The sequence below is a fragment of the Ascaphus truei genome, chromosome 2, assembly GCF_040206685.1.
Source record: "Ascaphus truei isolate aAscTru1 chromosome 2, aAscTru1.hap1, whole genome shotgun sequence".
In the NCBI taxonomy this organism is placed as follows: domain Eukaryota; kingdom Metazoa; phylum Chordata; class Amphibia; order Anura; family Ascaphidae; genus Ascaphus; species Ascaphus truei.
In genome coordinates, this window is record NC_134484.1 from 181087512 (window position 1) to 181115186 (window position 27675).

The window sequence follows — 27675 nt, forward strand, 5'->3', positions numbered from 1 at the left end:
ACTGCTGTATTCTTTCATCTGTTTGGTACAAGGCTTCAAGAAAAGCTTGTTCTTACTGTATATCAGTCAATAAGCTGTAATGTTTCTCCCAGTGCCAGAAGGTGTCTTAGGCAAAATACTGCTTAGTAAATTAGTCTCTTTACTCACTTAGCGTTCCAAAACATATACAAAAAACTGCGCACTAAACCGTGATTAATGTGATAAGGTCATTAAAGTAATGCAATCCTAAAATACACACTAATAACAATAGTGAATAAATAAAAAGTGCACTGAGGGTTTTTTAAAGGAATACCAAAATGTTTCCTTATACAGTAAAATAAGTGATACTGTATATATAGTAATAAGTAACATACAAAAACCTTTACTCATTGATAGAGAGTCTGCAGCCTGTTAGTGTGGATGGCTCAACATCACACAGGATTCATGTAAAAGAGAAGAAAACAAAGCGCACGACTCTCACAGGGTAAATAAGTAAATATCTTGTAACAATATACAGTAGAGTGTAAGAAATGCACGTACAAGAAGGTTATTCAAACAAGCAGGGCATGTTTAGGGTACATGTTACCACTCCTGGATACAGGTGACTTGCTTCACGATGGAAAATCTGCATGCACAGCCTCCGGTCTGGTGTACCTCGCCGCTTTAAACAATATCATCAAAGTGATTATAATTAAATGAGGTACAATGGTAATCAGGTTGTACACCCCATAAGACGTGGAGGGGATAGATTAAAGGCTCTTTCCAAATAAGAAACCTTTTGGATTTATCAATTAAAAACATTGGCCCCTAGGGGCTTAAATGAGGAGCTTGATGTTTGGTCACTTTATTAGGTTCATTAGTTTTTATCTAAAATGTTTCTTTTAATTGTTAGTAATTATTATTTGAATATTGTTATAAATTTACATTTGGTTTTCAGGTAACTTAGGTTGCTTGATATTAAATTTATTTTTTCATCTTAATGATTTTCATTTTTTATGAAGGAACGATTGCATATTTAGATTTGATATTAGATTATTAATTATTTGGTGTTCTTTTTATGTCCATTGGTAATGACCTCTTGTTTTAGTATTTTATTTTTTTATAATTACTCAGTTCATTTTTTTTCAATCCAATCACCTATTTTAGGTTTTTTCTTTTTGATCCTTTGGATTCTCTGATGTATTGAATATTTTTCTGTATTATTGTATACTAATTTTGTTTTCTCGTTTCAGTGTCCGATTTTTATGGCTTTTTATTTCATATTCATTGTTTTTCTAATAAACTTTGTATAATTAAAATTATTGGATATGTTTTAGCATAAGTATATGAATTTTGCAATATTTATGGTAGCTAGATTCATCTGTGTGAGCTACATGCCCTATGCTGTGGTAGGTTAATTGGATGTTTTTTATCCACCAATTATTGGCCTCTGAAGGGCTTATATGCCATTAGTTTTATCTTTGCCAATATCCCTGACGACGTGAACTACGAAACGTGTAGGATTGTCTTTGATATTGTGGACACTATCTCCTTATCATATTGCCGTGCTGGTTCCTCCGTCTGAGCTGTTTATGGGACTGAATTTGTTTAACTGAAAATGAACTGGTTATCGCTGATCTGCACAGTGACGTCACCTTCCCAGTACACTTTGCTAACAACACAGAGGTTCTGTACTCCTCGGCGGGCTCAGCTGGAGGGGTTAGCGGCGTGAGGAGAGTTGTTCCTGCGCATCTTGCATGTAACCCTGTGGGTACTATGCCATGGACTTTGCTACATAATATACTGCATATTTCAAGCTGCAACAGATGAGAAAGGCTTCTGACCGGACTGGAGGCTGTACATGCAGAGTTTCCCTCGTGAAGCAAGTCACCTATATCCAGGAGTGGTAACATGTACCCTAAACATGCCCTGCTTGTTTGAATAACCTTCTTGTACATGCATTTCTTACACTCTATATTGTCACCATATATTTACTTATTTACCCTATGAGAGTCACGCACTTTGTTTTGTTCTCTTTTCTATGCTCACTTACACTGACATATGTAGAACATTTAAAAAGTTGACTAGATAAAAAAAATTAAACCTAAATAAAAATGCCCAAACCTTTTGACTGTAAAAATACCATATTAAAATAAGTTAACATCTCAAGAAACAAGATAAAATACGCATCTTCTCGGTACATATTGCAGTGCATTGTATGCAATCAGGGTCGCCGACAGGAGGGGAGTTGTCATGGGGGGACGGCACTTTAATTAGGCCCGGCCTCTTCTAAGTCCAGCTGTCGGGCGTCTTGTTGCCAGGCCCCAGCTCCCAGCTGTCCCCAGCTGCTGCCTCATCTTCCCACGTTGGGCCTCTCTCTCCCGCCAGTACGCACCGGAAGCTGGGTGCACCTGAACATCAGGCTCACCTTTCGGCATGCACTGGCGGGAGAGAGGCAGGCCTGGTGTAGAGAGCGGCAGGCCCGGTGTAGAGAGAGGCAGGCAGCGGCTGGGGAGAGCACAGGCCCAGCGGCTGCACCCAGAGTTAAGTGGTAATTGTATTTGGCGGGTGCTGGTATCTGGGAGGTAGTGGTGTTTGTGTCTGGCCGGGGGGTGTTTGCATCTGGAGGGTGTGTAGGGGTGTCTGTAACTGGGAAAGGGTGTAGTGGTGTCTGTATTGGGAGGGGATATGTGGACAATGTGGGATGGAGAATTGTATTGGGGGGAATTGTGTGTGTTGACAGGGGAGGAAGGGGAAATGAGTGAGAGGGGGTAATTAAGTGATAGCGAAGGGTTGGGTCAGAGAGAGGAGAGGATGTAAAAGAAGGAGGGGGCGAGGCGGTAGAGAAATAAGGTATGAAATGGAAGAGCTTGCTAGGCCGCTGACACGGGGGTGTGGGGGAGGTGAGGGGGGGTTGAAGCTCTTGTCCTGGCCCACAGGAAATCTGTTGGTGGCCCTGTAGAAGCCAATAATTACATTCTACATAGGTCTCATGCATGACATTTATTTTGTTTGGAGCTTGGGTGCAACGTCCTCTGGAGTACAGTGGGAGTGTCCAGTTCAAACTGCAATCTCACTGTAACTACAAACTCTTCCACACACTACAGTGAGCTGACTGCTGATCATAAAGAGCTTCCTTCCATCGACCCTCTTACTTTGTGTACAGAAAAGGTAAAGAGGGGAAAGTAAAGCACGACTGAGACCATGATAAGGAAGAAAGAATAGACTGATTACTGAGAGGGCAGTGATAGAAGTGGGATACTGGATCTGTTAAAAGCTAGAAGCTTTTGCGAGGACCAATTCGAACGGAAGAAGCTAAGCAGAGCTAAAGAGTTAATGAAATAGAGTTGAGAGGTTGTGGTATATGCAGATATAGCAGACGTTATTGCAGTGGGAAACACCAAACGCACCAGCGGGAACAAACGCCACTTAAAAGGTTTAGCTGCGTGCTGCTGTAGAGACATGTAGCTGCGAGTTGGGAGGGAGAGTTGGCTGCAAAGGAAACCTGTCAGTTACACTGCAGAGTGAAACACCTCTCTATGGATGAGTACATCGGCTTTGCTGTTTCTTTTCTGGATAAAGTTGTACAATATGTGGAACACAGGAGACAGTGTCAGGTGTTTGTACATTTGCCTGGCAATGATTGTTGTTTATGCTTTGCTTGTATTACCAAGTTTAATATGTACAAGGCTGAAGTAAGAATTCCTTTCCACCTACATCTAAATAATAGCAGCAGCAGCAGCTAATAAATGTAGATATCATATCTTAGATTGTAAGCTCTTGGACTTCCTTGCCCACTGTGCTATTGTGTGTCAAGTTATGTAAATCTGTTTGCTGTGCTTGATTTATTTCTTTTTACTGCCATTGTAATGTGCTTCAGGAAATGTTGGCATATGTTAAATAAATTATAAAGCTGTAAACACAGAAGCTCAAAGGACACCAAAAAGAAAAGAGTAAGAAGCGCAGACAATGGGGGTTGTGATTAAACTAATATACTTTAATGAATGAACTTGTCCCAAGAAAACATCCTCTGGGACAACAATGTTGTCAATGCATGAATGGTAATTAAAACAAAATATATGTAGTGCTGATTGAAAAGATATGCGGTAACACCTGATCACTCTACAGGGGATTGAGAACGGGAGTTGCCCGATGTAAAAGTCTTAGTCCTGTAGGTAGTGCACTGCCCGGGCAGGTATTAGTGAAGAGGGGTACCCCAGGGTTGAGACAATATTGGAAAAGCTCACCCTTCGAATACTGCAGATCCTTGACGGTCCTGTTTTCCCTCTGATCACGAAAAAACTGCTCCGGTGCACACAGCTTGAATGTGCTGCACCTCGCGATACCACGCAGCCCTCCGGGTGTCCAGGTCTGATGTCACTTCCGGCTGTGACGCACAGACCCTTCCCGGTAGTCTCTGGGCTCCGTCTCTCAGCGCTCCTTCTCCTGATGGTTGAGAATGACCATACAGACAGCGCAGCGAGTGGTGTTGACCGCTCCTCTCAAACGCACTGATAGCAGGCAAACACTCTATTTGCTCCTCCTCCTACGCGTTTCACCAAAAGGCTTCGTCAGGTCCCTGGAGGAGGAGCAAATAGAGTGTTTGCCTGCTATCAGTGCGTTTGAGAGGAGCGGTCAACACCACTAGCTGCGCTGTCTGTATGGTCATTCTCAACCATCAGGAGAAGGAGCGCTGAGAGACGGAGCCCAGAGACTACCGGGAAGGGTCTGTGCGTCACAGCCGGAAGTGACATCAGACCTGGACACCCGGAGGGCTGCGTGGTATCGCGAGGTGCAGCACATTCAAGCTGTGTGCACCGGAGCAGTTTTTTCGTGATCAGAGGGAAAACAGGACCGTCAAGGATCTGCAGTATTCGAAGGGTGAGCTTTTCCAATATTGTCTCAACCCTGGGGTACCCCTCTTCACTAATACCTGCCCGGGCAGTGCACTACCTACAGGACTAAGACTTTTACATCGGGCAACTCCCGTTCTCAATCCCCTGTAGAGTGATCAGGTGTTACCGCATATCTTTTCAATCAGCACTACATATATTTTGTTTTAATTACCATTCATGCATTGACAACATTGTTGTCCCAGAGGATGTTTTCTTGGGACAAGTTCATTCATTAAAGTATATTAGTTTAATCACAACCCCCATTGTCTGCGCTTCTTACTCTTTTCTTTTTGTTGTTACGGTCACACTAGGGACGGGGGGTTCCCTATTATCAGAAGCTGCACCCATCACCGGGTTGTGATTATTTTACTTTCATCTGCATTTACTTTCATTATTAGCAAACACTCACTTGCACCGGACTGGTTCATGTCACATGACCTTTTTTGTTTTTTGTTTTTTGCTTTTTATTTATTTTTGCTCCAGTGCCCATATTCAAACCCACAACCCATTCGGCGCTTTTACACTTTTTTGTTTTATCTCAAAGGACACCACTCTTCTAGTGTTGTCATTTTATTGAACCAAATAAAAGTAGACATAACACTTATGAACTCCCACATTAAAAGTGTGAGTGCATATATGTATGAACATAGAGATTATAACGCGGATGATCCTATCTTCCTTTAACCTGTTTATTCTTTGTATTTGCGTTGTGCACTGTAATATAACATACTGGTCTACGTTATTGTCTTACAGTATGTTGTTGTTTTATATGTTGCTATTTTACAATGTGAAAAAAATTGCTTCTTGGATTGAAGGCGGTTTTCCATTCATCGCCTTCTCGAATGCGTATAAGGTTGTAGGCTCTTCGGAGGTCTAGCTTGGAAATAATGTTGGCCCCTTGAAGCCTATCAAATAGTTCTGAAATCAGAGGCAGGGGATACCGTTTTTTTGACAGTAATGAGATTGAGGCCCCGGTAGTCAATGCATGGTCTCAGGGATCCATCCTTTTTCTTCACAAAAAAGAAACCGGCACCGGCGGGAGACGAAGAGTTGCGAATGAATCCCTTCTCAAGATTCTCTTTGATGTAGGTTGCCATGGCTTCAGTCTCTGGGAGAGACAAGGGGTAGGACTTAGACTTTGGCAGGACGGCACCAGAGACCAGATCAATGGGACAATCATATGGTCTATGAGGAGGCAGGACCTCTGACTGAGACTTACTGAAGACATCAATGAAATCAGCATATACTTTGGGAAGAGTGGAGTTGCTATCAGAAGGCGTTTCCATTCCCGCGATAACTGTGGCAGGAGCTATGTCCGGCGAGGATGAGGCATCTGTCTCTGGCTCCCATCAGTTAGCAGTAACTCCTATCTATGCATGGTTTGTGATGCTGTAACCAAGGTAACCCTAGGATAACTGAAACATCAGGAGAGTGTATTACGTCAAAGGAGATGATCTCGGTGTGAGTACCGGCAGATAAAGTGAGAGGAAGAGTCTCTAACGTGATGAAAGCTGGTTGCAAAGGACGTCCATCACTAGCCTCGAGTCCAATTGGTGCTTTCTTGGAGATAAGAGAAATTTTGTTACGGGTGGCGAAATCTTGGTCCACAAAATTACCACTGGAGCCTGAATCGAGAAAAGTAGCAGTAGTTACACGAAAATTCGGACCTTTAAGCGAAACTGGGAGCATAATCCTGTTGGGGAGTTCCTCTTTAGAGAGGGAGCGAGAAGAAATTGATCCGAGGGTAAGTCCCTCTTGCGTGGCTGATCCCGTTTGTTCCTTGGGCTTCAAAGGACAAAACGTACCACATGATCTGGTGATCCACAATAATAGCAAAGGCCCTCATTCTGGCGGTGAACCCTCTCGGCCGTCCTGTCGGGAGTAAGGATCCGCTGACTGCCGATCTGCATGGGTTCCACAGCGTCAAGAACAGGCCGAATAGCCGGAGGAGGCCTAGGATAAGGAGGGTCAGAAGGCACGAACCTGGGCCGTTGGCGTTCATGATGTCGCTCCTGGAGGCGCAAATCCACGCGTATGCACTATGCGATCAACTCCTCCAATGCTTGGGGTCGAGGCTGGACTGCAAGTTCATCCTTTACAGATTCGGACAAACCTTGCCAAAATACAGCAGTAAGTGCCTCTTTGTTTCAACGAGTCTCTGCTGTGACAGTCCGGAATTCCAGTGCATATTTGGCTACGGACCTACGACCCTGAGACAAATGAACTAGAGAAGAGGCAACAGTATCTTTGCGAACAGGAATATCAAATACCTGCTGGAATTCTTGGCGGAAGAGCTGGTAATTCGAGGTGAACTCCGGATGCAGTTCCCAGATGGGAGAAGCCCAGGCCAAGGCATCCCCTGTTAAAGCTGCAGTTCAGGCTCCCGTTTTTTTTTTTTTACTTCAATAGTTTCAGTTGTGCAATCTCTACTTACCTAAAAAACTGCATAGCTGCCGGTCAATTCGTTCTCCGTCTATCGATTGCCAAAGTTTGGCGATATCTTTAAATATGGGGAATGTAAATCGTTGCTATAGGAACAAGCATGCTTGTTAAAATAGAATACAAGAAAATTGGTCTTTCAAAGTTGTTTTTTTTAAAACAGAAAATGCTAAAAGTATTTTTTTCTTACTGCAGCACTGATTTTTAAAAAAAAACACACATGCAGGATATTGCATGAACTGCAGTTTTAAGAGAGAGTAAACATAGGCTACCTTGGTGGGTCCGGTAGGAAAAAGGCTTGGAGACATTTCAAACTGAATTTCACACTGGTTCAAAAAACCTCGACAGGCCAGAGGGTCACCCGCATATGCTTTAGGCGTAGGGATTCTGAGTTCTGAATACCGGGCGCTTCCAAGTGCGGCTGCAGCTGGTGGCGGAGTGGGCTGTAGTGAGAGAGAGATAGCTATTGAATCAAATCGGAAATCTGCGTTCCCAAAGCTTTGAGGCATTGCGCAAGGATCGAAAGTAGTTGACCCACCTCAGCCAGGTCTGCGTTTGGGATCTGCATAATGTCACTCTGTGCAGCCCGCAGACCAGACCAGTCCCCTGTACTGAGGTGGGATGTAGAGTATACTCACCGACAGCAGAGGGGACGTGTCCGGGATGTGGTGTAGTAGCGTGGCCAGGCCTGGATGTAGATAAAGAATGGTCAAGTACTTGCCGAGTCCGAGGATATAGAAAGTTCCGTTGTCAAAATCCGTAGCTGAGTCCGAGGGTCTTAGAGGTTAGAGTAGTCTGCAGGAAAGCTTAGTTCAGAGCCAGAGGGGGTATTCAGACGAGCCGGGTCAGTAGCTGTAGGAATAAACACAAAGAGAGCACGACACAGGTTCCAGGCAACACAGGTAGCAAGGAGCTATGCAGAGCAAGGAGGAAGTGACAGAGCAGGGTATTTAAAGCGGTATCCACCAATACGGACGGGGGCGTGACGAGGGGCAGCTTCTGAGAGGCTGGGAGTAAAATGGCTCAGCTGAGAGTGCAGAGGGCGTGGCAAGGACTCCCATGCCGAGCGGGGGGCGGAGGCAGGCATGGCGCGCGTGTTACAAGTGCCAGGGATAGCTGCGCGCTCTAACACCGGCGTGAGAATCCAAGATGGCGGCCACGGCGTGAGTAGCGGTAAGTGCTGCGCGGTGGCAAGGGTAGCGATGGGGGGCAGGGGCAGCGGCAGTAAAGGTAGTGGGTAAGGAGGGGTCACGTCGCAGGGGACGTGGCCCCCCGATTCCTTACAGAGTGCCTCTTAAACTATTATAGCAAAATGTGTCCAAAAATGAATTTATTATAATAATGGCATGTTCTTGTATAGCGCTGCTAGTTTTACGAAGTGCTTTACAGATACATTTTGCAGACACAGTCCCTGCCCCATAGAGCTTATAATCTATGTTTTGGTGCCTGAGGCACAGTGAGATAAACTGACATGCCCAAGGTCACAAAGAGCCAACACCAAGAATTGAACCATGTTCCCCCGCTTCAAACTCAGTGTCAGTGTCTTTACTCACTGAGCCACTCCTTCAACCATTCTCTTAAAAGCGTGCAAAGTTCGATTAAATCTACACACCCTACTCCTTCCTCATCCCAGCTCCGACTGGCGTGCTCCCAGCGTGCGCAATGTATCTATATCTGGGGCAGGGGGATCCTCGCAGCCCTATTGGGTTTTCTGTGGCACCTGATCACCTGCTCCTGTGCATTCTGGGGCTTGTAGTCCCACGGATCCCTCTGTAGGTAATGGCCGCCTCGTGCGTGTTCACTACGCATGCGCGGCAACTCGTGCATGTGCAACTGGGAACCTCTGGCGATGCAGTTGCCGTTCCACACCTCCCCGCAATGCCTGCAAGTTCCCCCGTGGTATCGGAGGTAAGCAAGACCCCACTATAATCCCCCCTGGTGAAAAACCCAACGTCCCCGCTTGGGCACAGTGTAACACAGAGTACTATAACCACACAAGCCCTCTCTAGGTAATGGCCGCCTCGTACACGGCATCTTGCGCAGCATCTCGCACATGTGCAACTTCGTTCAAGATGGCGGCGCCCTACAAAGGGAGCCGCCGGGAACCTCCAGCAATGCAGTCGCCACTCCACACCTCCCTGCAATGCCTGCAAGTTCCACCGCGGTAGCTGTGCGCCTTTGGGGCAAAGCAGATGCACACTGGGGTGGGTGGCTGAGATGCAATGCAGCTGTGAACAGAAGCTCTTTGTGTCCTCATGGCTCATTAACATTCCAGTGGGTGGGGTTGAAGTTCCACAGAGAACAAGCAAATGTTAACCCTTAGCATGCTGGTCCTTTGCAGAGGGGTGCAGTGCTTGGGGAGCCCCATCAGGCTGTGCGCCTTTGGGGCAACGCAGATGCACACTGGGATGGGTGGCTGAGATGCAATGCAGCTGTGAACAAAAGCTCTTTGTGCCTCCGCCCTGAACAAACCCCTGGATCTGTAGGTACCTGAAGATTTCACCGATTGGGAGATGGTACTGGTGCCTGAGGGCGGCGAAGGAAAGGACCCTGGACTTGTCCATGTGACCATGTCCATAACATCTACTATCCTATGGATCCCCCTTAACCTCCATGGTTCAAAGACTGACCCACTCATGCTGGGGAAAACTCTGGGTTAAAAAATAGTGGTGTCATCCCTGCCCTATCAAAACTAAGCTTCGAGTTCTTTTTGTTATTGGATGTATTTTTTGTACTTATTTTATTTTTATTTTCCCATCTTTTTATTTTTGCTGCTTTATTTGTATTTATTTTTTACAGTCTCATTTTTGTTGGTCAGACAATAATTAGAACAATAATACAAGTAGTATGGTATTGCCATGTTAGGTAATCAACATTAAGTGCACCATGCATTGAACAGGAATTTAAATAAGCCATTATTTTTTTTATTTTTTTATAGACCATGGACAGTTCATCTGAAGTATCAAAGCAGAACATCTGTTCTGACACAAAACAAAACAGAGTTATGACTGAGGAGGACTGGAAACAGAAATGGGAAAATAAGCGCATTGCGCATCACCAGGTTAAAATACATAAGTGAGCATTTTGGTTGATATTACCTTTTTGTTTCTCATTGTGTGCATGTGCAAATAAATATCTCACGTGTGGGGTGCAGCTAAGGAAATATAATATAGTTCATTTAGTTATGCATCTTTAATAAGAGAATAAAAGGGCGAGTAAAAAGAATGTCTTCCAAATAATACTGAGATCCTTGTTTCCTGCAATAGTTCCTCATTCTGTTTTGTTTATTTTGCAGATTACTTTCAGAGTTCCTGGACACGATGCTCAACAACAGAAAAGAACTTAGAATCTTTTTCCCTCTTTGTGGAAAAGCTGTGGATATGAAATGGTATTTTTTTTCTACCAATCAAATACTAATTGTATCTGTTATCGTGATAATACTATATCAAGAGAATAATAACACAGCACTTTGAGAAAGCCCTTTAATGAAACATACCTAGTATCACGGTGGACCAGGTCTCTTAACACATTTATATTTCTGGGATCAGTCAATAGGCAAAACAAGGCAGTGAAATAAAATGGGGTTTATTTGGATAAAACCTCATAAATACAACAAAACACAAAATACAGAAAAAACACACTTACTGGGGGCTGGGGCATGAGATCTAGCCTTTCCTAGGTGCAGGGTGCCCCCTTGCAAGGGCTTAACCTGATCGAAACCTTGTTCCGGACGTCCTGGACCGAAATTCAACAGAAACTCCTGACCGGGACCTGGTCCCGAAACTCCTGGAACTGTTTTCGGCAGGAAATCCTAGCCGCATTGCTACATTCTCCGATGATGGTCTCGCGTCTGACTAAGGGTTGTTATATACAGCATGCGGCCGTGCGCCGCGCGTTCCAATGCGAACGCGCGTGCACGTGCCGCATGCTTTTTCTGTATATAGTGCCGGGAGCTGGAGGTAATGTATGTGTGTGTATGTATGTGTGTATGTGTGTGCATGGATTGTGTGAGTGAAAGTAAGTCCTAAATAAGATTTTTTAAAGAAAAAAAAAAGTTTAATAAATACTATTTTTTTGTTTTGCAATCGCACACGCACACGCACACACACACACACACACACACACATCCATACATTACACACATACATACATTTGAGCGCAGGCAGCGGCGCAAAAAGATGATTTTCCTCATCTTCGCCGCTGTCGGTCGGCTCCCCTCTCCCTGCCGTGCGCGCGCGGCCCTTGTATAGAAAGGCTGACTGACGTCAGCCAACTAAAAATCCGCGCACGGCGTAGCACGCACCCGGCACTATAGAACGTGCCTTAGTCTCTGCAGCGCAGACTTTCCTAGCTTCAAAATTAAGCCGGTTGCTCTGTTATTTGGGACAGAGCACCTTTGAAAAGCCGGCCCTAGCTTCATCCACTCAAGCAACAAAATCTTCTGGTTCTTTGACTGGGGCTTCTCCTTACATACCCTCTGCTGAGCTATGTTCAGTATGGAGGAAGGAGGAGCGACCAATCAGAGTGTGGGAATTCCTCCCCGCCAGCCAATAGAAACAGGGGCTCGTCTCTGGACTGACGTCAGAGGAGGAGGCGTATCAAGCCGGCTCAAAAAGCCGGGTGGGCGGGGAATATGGATTAGCCAATGGGGAAAGCGCCTACGCTCGCCATCTTTACCCAGCTAACCCAATGCCACCCACTGGGCAGGCTCCACCAAGTCTGGCAGACACAAAAAGTGTCCCCACAGGGTGCCCTTTGTTCTCTGGACCTGGCAATTTGCCCTTTCTCGTCCACCAAATGGTTTTCTGACCTATGGACATTCTCTCCTCTTTGAACTACGGACTCTATACAGACATGCTGGCGTCTATGCTGATGCCCTGGCTGACTGTATAGAGCCTTATGGTAATTGTAAAACACCTTATAAAGTACACTTAAATAAAGAATATACTTTGGTGAACCTTATACTTGTATGGGAAATGGATTGGGGATATTTGGGCTCGAAATCCAGGAGTCTGGGGAACACTGGGTAGCCCCGATGTAATTCACCCTGCGTACTGGCAAATCATGCCTGCTCGCCAGAGAGAATTAAACGACTACCGGAAGCTTTGGCCCCCAAACTCCTGCAAACAAAAGAATTGAATTTCCACCCAAATATCCCACCTAAAACTGATACTCAAGAAATCTCACAGTTCTACGGCTATGGGAGCAGGAAAACAGAAAAAAGCAGGGATCACTTTATTTTCCACATGTATTATCCCTGGTCCCTGGCTTATGGGGCTACCAGGGACCCCACAGTTTCAGGGGTAACCAGAGGGATTAACCTTTATTGTATAGCCTGGTTAAGCCCTACAGTCTCACCTAGGGCCTCATGCAGTAAGCGTTGATAAGGGAATTATCACCATTTTATAGCCAAAATTGGGTTTGAGATTCAGTAAGCGCCGATAAGTGCTTGATTTCGCCAGGTTTCGGAGCCGATTATTTTGTTATGGCCAGTCGGCTGCCGATAAGCCTGTTTTCGCCACTGATCGCCATTTTTTTAAATCGGCTGGATTCAACAAAAAAAAACAGCTTATCGGGGCTGATCGGCACTACGAAATTGAGATGTTATGGCCGATTTCTCCCGCCAACTAAAGTTGGCAGTTTGGACGGGAGAACGATCGCTAAGGCTGCCGGAACGGCACTTAGAAAAAAAAAATCTTCTGTACATCAATGGAGTCAATGGAGCGGGGACGTATAACAGTATAGTACTGTTTACGTTTCATTGCTCACAATACAAAGGGGATTTGCATTACAGTGTGGGGGCATTCCCTGCATTGTGTCACAGCTGACGTGTATTATTTGCATAACATTATACTTTTACATGTTTTCAGCATTTGCGGGTCACATTACTCATCATGTGATGATGTGGCAAGGGAAAATACTATACTCAACTCTTAAAGGAGAACCTCACATCATATCACACATTTTACTGAACTGAGCGACAATTATTTACATGATGTTACACATGTCACACATGTCACACATACACCGTATATTCATGTTCCTTAACATTACACAATGCTTGTAATGTGTGACGCATCTTTAAACGTTCATGTACATCTTTATGCTCATGTTTACATCTAGGTTTGGTCCTCCCTATTTTCATGACGTCACTTATTGGACGCGCAATCACATTGCATGTTTACATTATAACCGTTGCATTACAAGCACTTCAACCTAACTTATACACACATCTACAGTAATTCATCATTGGGACACCTTGTAAACTCATTCTATAGCAACTATCCTCATTACAGAAATGCATGCATATGCACACGACTATTCATTGTTGGCAACATGTCACAATAACATGGCTAATTACACATGTTACACAAAACTTTTCCCACATCAATCTCAGCCTTTTTGTCTCATAACATGACTGACTCTTGCGTTCACAAGTTTTACATGCATTGCACATGCAACTATTTATTTGCAAGCAATGTTTGTACAAAGCTTCACCTCACATCATTGGCAAATATCATCATTCCCTGCAGAATACACACAACAACTGCACACAGCTTGCCACACAAGTACTTTATTATGTTAATGTAAAACCTTGCATTTTCCTATGTCACCTGACATCATCACATACCTATTTAAAGGACGCCCATTACCTGCTCATTCACAGCTACTCATTTCAAAATGTTGAGATTGTTTAGGAGACGGAGGAACATTCTTTTCTATGACATGCTTGCTGATGAAGAGAATGACTTAGGGCAAGGGAGGGACACACCGAGGGACAGTGACAGGGACAGTGACGCGGATACGACAGGGACAGGGAGAGGGACAGGCCGAGGGACAGGAGATCAGAGGAGAAGACAGAGGAGACAAGTTGTGCCTCGTCCGCGTCTGTACAGGGAGAGAACCCTGTTAGATGGGATGAGTGAGGAGGAGATTGTAAGTCGCTATCGTTTGAGTTCAGCAGCAATCTTATCTCTTTATCAGGAGATAAGGGGAGATTTAGATTTTTTCACAGCCAGAGGTCGTGCAGTCCCTGGGCTTGTTAAAATGCTGTGCTCATTACATTATCTTGCTTCCGCGTCATACCAGACAACTGTGGGCATAGTGGGCGGGGTCTCGCAATCTACATTCTCGCGGGCCTTGACTCAGTTTCTCTATGCACTCAATAGACGCGCTAGGAATTATATTCATTTTCCTACAGAGGCGACAGAGTGGCTGGAAGTCAGGACTGGCTTTTATAATATAGCAGGGATACCATGTGTGCTGGGTGCAATCGATTGCACACATGTTGCTTTGATTGCACCTAGTCAGAGTGAGCATGTGTACCGCAATCGTAAGCACTACCATTCACTCAATGTACAGGTGGTATGTGATGCGACGATGAGGATAATGCATGTGGTACCCAAATTCCCTGGTTCCAGTCACGATTCCTCTATCCTGAGGAACTCTTCAGTCTTCCATGCGTTCGAAGAGGGACATTTTGAACATGGTTGGCTGCTGGGTGAGTACACATTTACATGTTATAACACAAAACACATTTTTATTTAGGAATGTTGGCATTGTACAATTTGATCACTAATGTCAGCTTATGTGTGCTCCATTCATTATAGGTGACTCAGGATACGGAATTAGGCCGTGGCTCTTGACTCCGGTGCTAAACCCTCAAACTGAAGCAGAGGAGAGGTACAATGCAGCCCATATATCTACAAGATCTGTTATAGAGAGGACATTTGGCCTACTCAAGACCAGATTTAGGTGTCTGGACAGAACTGGTGGGGCTCTTCTATACAAGCCTCAAAAAGTGTCTGATATTATCCTTGCCTGTTGCATTTTGCACAATGTTGCACTCAGGCACAATGTACAATCAGACCTAGCTGAGCCTTTGGTAGACGAGCATCCCACCCATGTAGCTGCTGAAAATGAACAAACAGCCAGTGGTGGCCAGACACGCCAGAATCTCATCAATTCATTTTTTTCTTGTAAGTAAAAACAGATATGTTCCAAGTTCTACTTTTATACTTACATTATGTTATCTTAACAATAATGTGTTTTTATATACCCTTCTGGTAGGACACAGATGAATATGGGTTGCACACCTTTCTTCTCTCTGCTGTGTGCACAAAGGGATGTGGCACCGGTATGTTATTGTTGCACAGGTTATATAATCCCTCTTCAATTGTACTTTAGTTGTGTGTATGTGAATACAACTGGGGTAACAAAGCACTAATATTTTAGCATTGTGTTGTTCCTTATGCTAACACAATACACATATTATGCCCATACTCATTCATGCTTCTAGTATGCTTACATACAATGTTATTGGTGCAGTGTAACATGTACATCCATATGATGTGTACACCACGCACATTTACATTTTGAATGTGATTAAATATACATGGTGTTGCACATTTAACACCAAATACACACTTTGCTGTGTTGTTTACGGTACTGAAGATGGCATGTCAATGTTTGCAATTTATATATTGTTCCTTTGCATTATAGGTATATCTCCAGTATGACTGATCATGGTATGTATATTTGCTGACATCTCTCATAAGATGTGCCTACCTCAATCTTCCTATAATTATTTGAAGTAAAAACACAACATATTGGTTTAAAGACAAATGTAACATACATGTACTTTCTGTATCATGTATATGCATTTAGCTACTCTTGAGCTTTCATGTGCATTGTATTAGAAAATGATTACTCCCATTTTATCACATTTTATGTATGTTTCCTTATAAATTCCATTCATGTAATATAGAGGTGTTTGGAGAAAAGGGGATAACTGTACTTATTTGTTTACTTACGGGAGCTCATTCATCACGGATGAAATTGACTGATCATAACACTCCATGCATGAATGCCTGTAATCACAACAATGCGTACTATATCTTATATTTAGCAATGTAGGTGTTTTATAATGCTAGGAATTAATAGTCAACATGAATTTAAATTTGTGACATGTGTATGTATAAGTCACACGTGTGTGGATGTGTCCTACATGTACCAAGTGTAAAACTGTGAACAGAAAACACTATTTTGTTGCAAATGTTACTGTCATTTAGCATTTCTAATTTACCTATATGACAATGTTGGTAATATTTTTGCAATATAATTCACGTCACTTCATCATTATCATGATGATAATTATCAAGTATTCTCACAATTGTAACGTCAATCACGTGCACATTAGCATAGACACACTTTTTAAGACAACTGTTTGTGTCTGTATCAATTTGTGTAGGATCCATGTATAACACCGACAAATGATAACACCAGCTTTATTATGGTAGCTTATATCATCATATTGACTATACGATGTATTTTTAGAAAGTTTAATAAACACAGTAAACTATAGTTAGTTAGGTTAATGAAATATACACAGAAACGTACTTCATTACATGATGTTGATGTCATATTCAGAACATCATGCATTGTAGGGGACCACAACATCTGGCCAATAACATTAATTGCTACAGTCCCAAACCATTTTATCAACATACCCATGTAACAAGAGATTTTTAACAATAAAGGGCTAGTTGGTTGTAAGTGTCCTTTACATTGGGAGAAGGAGTGGCTCAGTGAGTAAAGACACACACTGGCACTGAGAGTTTGAAGCAGGGGAGTCTGGTTCAATTCCCGGTGTCGGCTCCTTGTGATCTTGGCCAAATCACTTTATCTCCCTGTGCCTCAGGCGGCCAAAAATAAATTGTAAGTTCCACGGGCCAGGGACCTCAGCCTGAAAAATGTGTCTGTAAAGCGCTGTGTACAACTAGCAGCGCTATACATGAACATGCTCATATTATAATTATTATTATTATTCTTATTATTATTGTTACATAGTTTCGACAGTCATACGTTCCATTACACAATAGAATACACAAATGTGTTAGCAGAGTGGGAATGGTTGTTATATATAAAACACACCATGCCATAAAATGATAGTAGTCATTAAAGAACACTCAATAAAAATTCATGAGGCACTATTTTGCAACATCATTATGTTAATTAAGTGCTTATGCAATATAGGCATAAGTGTATCACATTTTTAATTGTTTGTTAATAAGCGCTGCAAGCAATATAAAATTAGTTCCATATGTAGTATAGTAGTCGGTGGCTCCTCCTCACAATCATCTCATATAAAGGTAGACTCTTCTGAAATCATACATTGATCCGATTGTATCTTCCCCGACATCTCTGAAATACAGCAAACACATGATGGTCAAAGATGGCACCTTACTATATATGTATCCGTGACAACGCGTTACACAGCTCTATATGATTGTGTACATACACACGTCACTCACTTATATGTTAGAACTACAAGTGTACATCAGTATGTAATGTTTCTTTAAATTTGTAGCAGGCATAACTATGTATATGATGTGAACGTTGCCTGTATACTGAAAAATGTGCGCGCACATCTTAGTGTGCGCACGCACTTCACGCTTGGCTGCACTAACTGTTTGCGCATGCGCAAAACAAAGCGTACGTTGTGCGTTCAATACATCTTGAAAATATCATTAAACATAAAATCTTTATTTCAAATACAATGAATACGAAACTACATTCGTTCTAAACGAGTACATCTGTATTCTTTTTAAACAGACGTGTTTGGACAGAAAGGACGGCCGATAACACAATGCGCAAATGCAATACGTGTGACGTCATGTTAAACCAGCGTGAAACGCACGCTAACACTCCTCCCACTCAATTAACATTCGGCTAACGCCCAGTGTACGCCCCCACTGTATGACACACTGCAGTTACCGTTACTATAACAAAACATGACAGCCAATAGGCTTTGAGGCGCGCACGTCGCTTGGGGGCGGGACTTACATCCGTAATCCTTTTTAAGGACGCCTTGGGCCATGACAAGGGTCCCACGTCATACGTGGTGGACCCGCTTTTAAATGTTGTAGATGTAGCATGATAACAAAACAGGTATGTGTTAGAGTTATGGTAAAATGTTGCTAATATGTTTAAAGTATTAGGAAAGTACGTATATTTATTCCGTCAGCAATGTGTACTACTCTTTCAGGTTCTACTATATTGTATTCGGAAACAATTTGTTTGTGATCGCTACATGTTATGCAGTCTGCTATGTTACGCTGTATCCACGCATTGAAAGGGAAAATGGTGGTTAGAAAAAAAAAAAAAATTTAAACGCAGAGTCAACTCATAACGGTTGTTATATTTACCATTCTTCTAGAATTAACTCTTCGTCTGGCTGCAACTGGTCGCTCCAGAAATGCAAGGCTTTTTCATCCACGCTTGACCCACCCGCTGAATCCAGTATGACGCACATCTCCTCCATGAAGCGCTCATAGGAATCGCCACTGCTTTCTTCAAACAATTGGTCGGGAGGTATGTTCATTTCTTCGGGTACCCATTCCAATGCATTTTCAGCTGAAAGGCTTGGTACATAATCATAGTAGTTATGTTCTTGTACAATGTGGGTTTCAGGAATGGAGGGTGCAGATATTGCAGCAGGTATCGATTCACACGGAACAGTAGTAGCGGATCCATTGCTATTGGCATTAGGAATAAATATGCCTTTAACCACAATATATGTGCCTTCTTTCACGGTGAAATGTTTTTCTTTGGCAATCTTCCAGAAACCATAGTTGTGTTCTAGCTTATCCTGCACACGTTCAAAAAAGTCATTAGTTGATAAAGTGAATCTTATTGAGGAATTAAAATTGCGCGCATGCCGACGGTTTAGATAATAAGGATATTTTGCTCGAATCAAATCATAGATTTGGCTTTTTCTTGCTTGGTGTCCGCAAGTTGATAAAATTGCTTCTGATATCATGTATTTATAACCTAAATTCGGATTCATAATTGTCACCAATTCATCAGCCATTGCAGAGTAGCACAAAAGATGTGTGCAGGTATCTGTTCTTTGCTCATCAAAATGAAACTGCTCAATGGCTAACAAATTGCTGTGTTTCCTTTTCAAGGTCAACAAAAGTATAAACTGTAACTCCTTATTTCAAACGCCAATTGGATTTCTAGTTATAATTGCTTGAACATTTGTGGTTTGTGATAGCCGCATGTGGGACAAACATGTATCCTTTTTTTATCTCGTTTCTGAAAACATTACTACACTTTTCATTCAGTAACATTGAGTTTTCTTGCAAAATAACAAAGAGCACTGTGTGAAAATAGTGCTTAGACAGCCATATCAGTAAATACACACACCTGCAAAATGAAATGTTTTTTTCCCACATACATTTCTGTGTGTATTTGAAAGTCTGGTTAAGTCCCTGTCTGCATGAGTTTAAATACGTGTGTATCTATATATATATATAAATATATCTATCTCATAAATATATATATATATAAAGTGTATATTGTACTATATGTATATTGTGTGTATGTGTATGTGTATGTGTATGTGTATGTGTATGTGTATGTGTATGTGTATGTGTATGTGTATATGTATATATATATATATATATATATATATTATATATATAAAAAATTAATTATTTTTTTTTTATATATATATATTATATATATATATATATATTATATATATATATATATATATATATATATATATATATAAAAAAAATGTTTTTTTTTTTTTTTTTTAAATATTGCTGGAGTACACACAACATATTGATGGCAGTAAGTAGGCCTTGTATGAAACCTATTTAAATGGTGATAAACATGAGTGAATTAAGTAATAAACATTTGTTTGCGCCCAATAATGTTAGAGGCTCACACTTAGTATAGTTCTCAAACATTAGGCCTGTATTATTTAAATACTGTGTTTTCACAAGGAAGCATGAAGTGTATGTTTTTTTTAAATACATCTATACCAGTTTAGATAGTACTATATATACATACACACACACACACACACACACACACACACACACACACACACACACACACAGTGTGTGTGTGTGCATATATGCATACATACTACATATATATTAGTATAAATTCAGAGATGTTCTTGAAACAAGAACACATAAATGATTAAAGGACAACATTACAATGGCCAGCAAAGGTAAGTAATATTTAACACAAAATCCTGCTGTACACGTACAAGAAAGATGTTTGCAGTTAAATAGGTACTTTTATAATTGCATGTGAATAATATGCAGATGCAATGATTACATCAAGTAACACACCCAAATGCAATGTTTTGCTGCAAAGTCAATGGCAGCTTCTCTAAACTTAGCAACTGGCTCCTGGTGGACCATTACTGAACAGACGATTAAAACATAATTATTTATAACACTATTCATTAATTAGCAGTGTTAACATTTCCAAAACTTCACGTGTACAAGAACATATTTGAAAGTTTGGAAACAACACACTCTTCAGCATACATACAATATTAATTAGATAATCTGAAGTCAACAAAACAAGGCCAAAGACATATTTTGTGAATTAGAACATTTATTTTTTTTGTTCCTTTTGAGACCGAGTAACAGGCCTGCTTGTTGTCTCTTGAATTTTCCTTTTTCGTTTGCCACCAACTTTAGCTACAACAGAGCCACTTTGAGTGGCCTCTGGCACTTCTCGGGCAGGGCTTGTGGCCAGTGACTCACCTACAGGGCTTTTGGGCAGTGATTCACCTACAGGGCTTTTGGGCAGTGATTCACCTACAGGGCTTTTGGGCAGTGATTCCCCTACAGGGCTTGTGGCCAGTGACTCACCGACAGGGCTTGTGCCCACTGACACATGTGAGCAAGTTGGTAGACACTGCACAAGTGATGGTTGGTCTGTTTCATGTGTGTCTTTTGTTGTTTTTGATCAAAAACTGGTCAGTAGTAACTTCTTGTATTTTGTTTTTGTGGGCTCCTTTGTAGGTGTCAGCTGCTGATTTTGTACAGATGGCAGCGGTAGTATGTCGTCAGGAACCTGCACAGCAATGTCTGCTACTTGACCGGTAACATTTGGACCTAGTGAATGAAGATCAGAAGCATGTGGTGAAAACTGACCAGCATGAACAGATCCTGCCTGTGAGCTGTTCAAATTGAATTGTGCTACATTCGTCATTCTCAAGTAATTAGCTTGTGTTTGCTGAACTACTAATGCTTCGAATGAGGTGTTGATTTTTTGCAACTGTTTCGGCACTTCAATGAAGACTCTGTGGAGATGTGCCAATTGTGAAACTGTTTCTTCCTGCAGTGCAATCATCCTTTCCAGCACTGTCATGAGGTCAGAATGGCGACGATTTTCTGCTTCCACAATTTTTCCCTCAGAAGCTACAATTGCATCGTATGTCGTATTTGCTGGACGATTTGGCGGTAAAACAGTTTCAATTGGAACGTCTTCATGGTCACTTGCTTCTATTTGTGTGTCTATGGCGGTGGCGTCATCATCATCATTATCATAATCCTCTTCATCATGTTCTACAAATAAATGTACACATTATTAAATGTCATGTTAATCTCTGCTGTGTTACTATGTAATTCTACTGTGTCATAAGTAACACCTAGCATGTTTCCATACGTTTTATAACCTCACATTAAAAACTACCTTGACTTAAGAATAATGTTTGGACTCAGTATGAAATATGAATGAATGAAAACTTGCTCTAAACTCACAACTCCTACATGATAGTTAACATCAGTAACACAATACATGTTGCCTTACACTTCATTTTCACATACACTAAGTAATCCTATTTAAAGAAGATGTGCAAAACAAATAATGAACATGACAACATAACATATAGAAGAGCACATATTATATGGCCACCAACTGATACACTCACCTTCTAGGTGTGTTGAGCTGGCTGACCCAGGTGAAGACACTTGTTCCGTCTCAGGTGACACATGTCCTCCAGGGGCAACTATATTTAACAATAACATTAGTTTTACAATTACATGTGTAAATATTGAACAAACAGTTATTGTATGTTCTGTATTTATGAGTACCTAACAGCATCAGTTCCTTTACCCAAAATGTGTGTGTGAAAGTGAACATAAATAGTTGTAATAACAATGTACATGCCTGTGTACTTAGAAGTTTTGAGTTCCCTAACATACAACATACTATGTTTCTGCAGTAATGCGTGAGGATAAATAGATTAAATTTGTACATAAAAATCATATGTTGTGTAGTGATATCAGTATCATAATGTACATAACTATCATGAGATGACCATTCACAATGGTTATCATGAAGGTGGTCATATTGCAAAAAGTGTTGTTTTTGGTAGAGGATATGTGTGGTACATTAATATAAGATGTGGCACACCTGAATGTGGCTGTGACTCAACAAGACAAGACATGCAGTGTGTGATAATGTGTCGTTGATAGTAGTTCAACTATAGATATGAGTGAACTAATGTGGGACGTACGCTTTGATAAGTAATGAGTTGTTGGGGCATTTAGTAGCTAAAGTGAAGCTTTCAAATGAGTGTGATTAACTTCAGTTGTGCTAGTGAGGTTGTAAGAACGGTATTCCCTTCCCCAAAAAGCCTAATGAGCCACACCTTTCAATTACTTGAAACAGGTGAAAATGGTGTGAACTAAGTTGCCCCTAAAATGAGGCTGTAATTAGTGTGTGTGCTGAACCCCACCCCCTCTGTTGAAGTGTATGCTGTGATGAGATATTAATTGCAGCTGCTTTAACACAATGGTAGATGAGCTAAATAGTCGTGTGCAGTTTTTAAGTTATGAAAACAATGACATAACATATGATACGTGTGGCTCATTATGCTGTCTGTATATGACTTAAATCAAAAATGGACCTTTTCATTAACAACTATAGATGTGTTAGTGCAAGTGATGTTTGTAGGCCGTTGCATGCAATATATTTGATGCATGCTTAAAATAGGCAGTAATGTCATGTTTGTCGGAGTAAAATAAATAAAATACACAATAATATTCTACATATTTATGTTCTGTACCTGTAGCTAGTAATAATTTCTCATTAACATGTGTTACACATGTGTACTACCCTGTTGTTCCCCATCTTCGCCCACCATCAATTGCTTCCACTGCAGCAATGCATTTTGGGAATTCACATGTAAATGAGCACGCAATGGCACGTGCTATATTAGTTACTGCTTTTAGTAGGACTACAACATATATGTCTATTTAGATATATATATATATACAGAATCAGACATATACATATATAGATGCAGGTATGCTTATATTGTGAAGACAGTATAAAAAGCAGTGTAAATATGCAAAATAACTGTAAGCAACGACACGCAACGTACATTAATATTTCTCACCTGGTGGAAATTGTGAGGGATAAATTCCAATATCACGGTCACCAGGTAAGCCTTCCACGACGACGGGAAGTAATTTTGCCCGAAGCAGCTCCTCCAATGGACTTAATATGAGACGTTGTGGTGTGGGCCCACCTCCAGTGCCAGTAGCATGCACGCGTTGGTGTTGTATTTTTTTTTTCAATTTGGACCTAATATCATCAAATCTCTTGTGACAACTCCGCTTGTCCCTCACATGATTCCCACACGCATTGACACCAATGACTATTGTGTCCCACATTTCTTTTCTGCTTGCTGAACTTGTCCGCCCTTGAAAAACATATCAAATATATGAGGTAAATTAATAATAATATAAGCACCAGTTTCCTACACTGCTAGCTGTTCCAAGAGATAGCAAACATGCTGTTTTAGGTGTAATATGTGAAGCACATGAGCATTCACTACTAAACCTATACATGTAAGCAAGCTTGCATTCATATTGTATGCAGTTATGGCAAATTGACCGCCTGTGTTTAGTTGTCCTTGTAAGGCATGATAAAAAGCTGTGTTTCCAGACTAATTAACATAGAAAGATATTGTGAACCCATATTTGCATATGAACAAAACTCAGATGACCTAGGATCACATGTATTTGAATAATAAATGTAAAGGTACACTTACCTAGTAAATGTCCATATATACTGTCATAGTGCTCCAGAATGCCAGTGACAAGAGCTGTATTTTCCTGGTCATTGAAGCGAGGATTACGTGGCTTCTCCACACGTTTCTTCCGAGCAGGTTTAGGGTCAGAGCTTGGCTGGTGCTGACTGGACTCTCCTTCTTCCAATGGAAGAGACTCCAAAAGCTGCCCACCAGCAAGCACGCCACCACCATCCACCCCATCAGCAACTGCGCCACCAGCAGCACTCCCAGCACTCCCACTCCTAGCACCAGCACTCCCACTCCTAGCACCAGCACTCCCACTCCTAGCACCAGCACTCCCACTCCTAGCACCAGCACTCACACTCCTAGCACCAGCACTCCCAGCACTCCCACTCCCAGCAACAGCACTCCCACTCCCAGCAACACCACTCGCAGCACCAGCACTCCCACTCCCTGCAACACCACTCTCACTCTCAGCAACATCACTCCCCTGAACAGTACGTTCACTCCGTCGCGTACTCGCACGAGTAGCACTCCCACTCCCACCAGCATCACTCTTCCCACGCTTTGCGGGCATACTTCCAGCACTCACAAAAAACAGACAAGAAATGTACAGCCAATCACACGAAACACTTCCACATATAAAACAAGACAAAGATGTAAACAAAACAACAATGGACAAAGCTCACCCAATACACAACAAGTCTCTCAGTCAATATGCAAATGTTCAAACAGCCAGCTCTGTGCGTCTCTCTCTCTCTCACTCCCAACAACACAGAGAATGATTAGCAGTACACGTTGCCTTTAAATATGGCGCGCAATCCAAAACATGCTTGTTTCGCCTGATTCAGCAAGATTTGTGATTGGGCAACCTAACAGCACCGCGCCACGCACGCCGATACACCTGTGTGTGATCGGCTAATCATCGTGAGAGTGGGCGGATTTGTTTTCGGGTTGATTTTGAATGTATTCGGCACTTACTGCATACGGAGAGGAAAAATCACCAATAACATGACTAATCGGTAAGATTGCCGATTTCACATAATCGACGCTTACTGCATGAGGCCCCTAGACACTATTTGCACATTCTGCAAAGGGAAATAATATATCATTTCTATAACTCTTTGGAACATATTTTTTGCATCTACCAGTGACTGTATTTTAAGATGTAAATGTTTACCTTAAAACGGCAGCACAATTTTGTATTTAACAAAAAATACTTTTCAACCCACCTCCTTGCTTTTCTTTAGCTATGGTCTCTTTACTACTTTTATGTTGTAATTCTGCACATTATTCAGCAATGCTTTGACAGCACTGGCGCACTGAAGGCAGGGCTGGACTTTGACCTTCTGAGGCCCTAAGGCCCTAATCTATGTCAAGTTTAAGAGGCCCCCAAGCTGAAAACGAGCCAATTAAAGTTTTGTACCATTCATGTGTAGCGCTGCTTACACCCCCCCACCTCTGGGAGATCTTGCCCTGGCTACAGGTCTGTGTGATGCTGGTTAACTGTGAAGGTCCAGGAGAGATGAGCTTCCACGATGATATGGGGAACAGGACAGGCTTTTGGTGATCCTCAGACTCTCAGTTTGGTTTCATCAGTGCCTCCAGTCGCAGTAGGCTTCAGGGATACTGAAGACAGTCCCCACCATGACAGATATCTCTCATACTTCTACCCAATAGACTGTTACTTAGGCTGGAGTATATAAAAAGGGATCTTTATTCAGGCAGCCACTGCAGATGTCATTACAGTGCTTCCTCCCTAATGCAGAAAGGGGAGGGCACAAGGTCTGCACCTTGATTGACTGCACACAGACCCAGTGTCACCTCCACTCCTGCCACTCAGGGAGGCTGCATGAGGGGGGTAAGCCCCTCAGGACAGTCTGTCACAGCTTGTAGTTATCAAGACTTACATGACAGGAAGGCAGAAAGGTAGTCTGGTCAAGCCATGGCTACACATGCACGGAAAATGTATAAATGTATAATGCCATCGTTATATACAGGTATCTATGTATGTATTTGTTTTCTTGTAAAAATGTATTTTATTTTTATTTTATTGTGGATGTTCCATGTTAACTATAACATCTTTGGAAAATTGAATAAAAAGATCAATGAATAAAAGAAGCAGAAAAGCATCTGATCCTTTCTGCTGTGTCGCAGGTTGGCTGATATGGGACACAACATTGTTGGAGCTGATGTTAGTGAAACTGCAATAAAGGGATTTTTTGAGGAGCAAAATATTTCTCATGTTGAAGAAGCCGTGCCTGGGATTCCTGGAGCTAAAGTGTTCAAGGTTGGATTTGTGGCATTTATTGTTTTGTATAGTATTTTATTGCTATAGTGCCAGCCACATATGCAGTGCTGTACAGAGATCACATACATGCTGTAGCACACATAAAAATAATACCAACCTGTGCATAATACATTGAGGTAAATATTGGGGGATAGGGATCCCTGTCCCCAAAGAGCTTACTATCTAACTGGTATATTGGGAGACATACAGAAACAGAAGTTTCTTACTATAGTGGTAAATCATGCCCATATTATATGAGCATGATGTACCCACTGTACCAATGAATGGGTGAAGGGTGGGGGTAGTTGCCTGGGGAGGGTGGGTAGGCCTCCTGTCTGACTAGAGGGTGGGTTAACCCCTTAATTACTATAGCGGTTACTAACCGCTAAGGTGATTAAGGGGTTCGGGGACATTAGATTGTGTTTTTTTTTTATGTACTGTATTGTTTGTGGCAACGGAGGACATGGACAGTGATGAGGATGAGGACGGCTTTCATCATGGCAGCCTGGCAGGGGTGAGTGCAAGATTTATTTACTTTATTTATGCTGCTTAATGTTGTATTTTAAATGGCCAAATGCACTATTATCCATATGTGGATAATAGTAATTTTGGCCATTATTGTACTGTATGTGTTAAGGGGCGGGGGAGGGAGGTGGTGTATTTATTTAAATTTATGTTTTTTGGGGGAGGGGGGGCACAGGATTGGTACCATAGGCCAGCGGGCACCCCTGGACACCCACGGGGACCACCCGGGGACCGCTGTGGGGTCCCCGGACACCCACGGGTTGTCCAAAGACTGAGTCTGCCATGTTTAACTCCTTCACTGCCAGAGGGGCCAACAACGCATTTCAGATCAAAGGTTTTATCCTATCAAAAAGATGCATTTGTCAGGAGAAATGTGCAAGAATGGAGTATCTGTCAGCATTGCCATGGATTAAAACAGCAATCTAAGTGGGAGATTTTTTATTTTTTTTTGCAATTTGTTTTCATTTTAACATAGGATTGAAGCAGGGGGTCTCTGACGCTGAACCCCGCTCATTTAAGCTCGGTGATCCCCTGCTTCCAGAGATACTTAGTTAGACGGTAGTTGTCTGCTCGCACATCAGGGATCACGTACGGGCCGCTTCTCAAATCCTTTGCTCCCTGGGGGCCAATAGAAGCAGTGATGTCATCTGGTGCTGCTTCCCATTGGCCCACGTGACGCGGAAGCTTTAAACGTGCAGGAGATACCG

General features: G+C 42.2%; 1 protein-coding gene across 9 annotated transcripts in view; it reads left to right on the forward strand.

The window, feature by feature from the left end:
• Positions 1-1253: 1253 nt before the first annotated feature.
• Positions 1254-27675, forward strand: part of LOC142487004 (thiopurine S-methyltransferase-like) — a 62036-nt gene continuing 35614 nt past the window's right edge. Inside the window, exons 1-4 of one of the 9 annotated variants that reach the window (XM_075585626.1) lie at positions 1254-1864; positions 10231-10367; positions 10588-10680; positions 26311-26443. In XM_075585626.1, coding sequence (XP_075441741.1) covers positions 1820-1864; positions 10231-10367; positions 10588-10680; positions 26311-26443 — 408 coding nt within the window. In that variant the 5' untranslated portion in view covers positions 1254-1819. Of the gene's footprint in view, positions 1911-1973; positions 2510-2908; positions 3130-10230; positions 10368-10587; positions 10681-26310; positions 26444-27675 lie in introns of those variants that run through there. The other 8 variants (XM_075585623.1, XM_075585627.1, XM_075585628.1 and 5 more) reach the window with 8 other exon arrangements.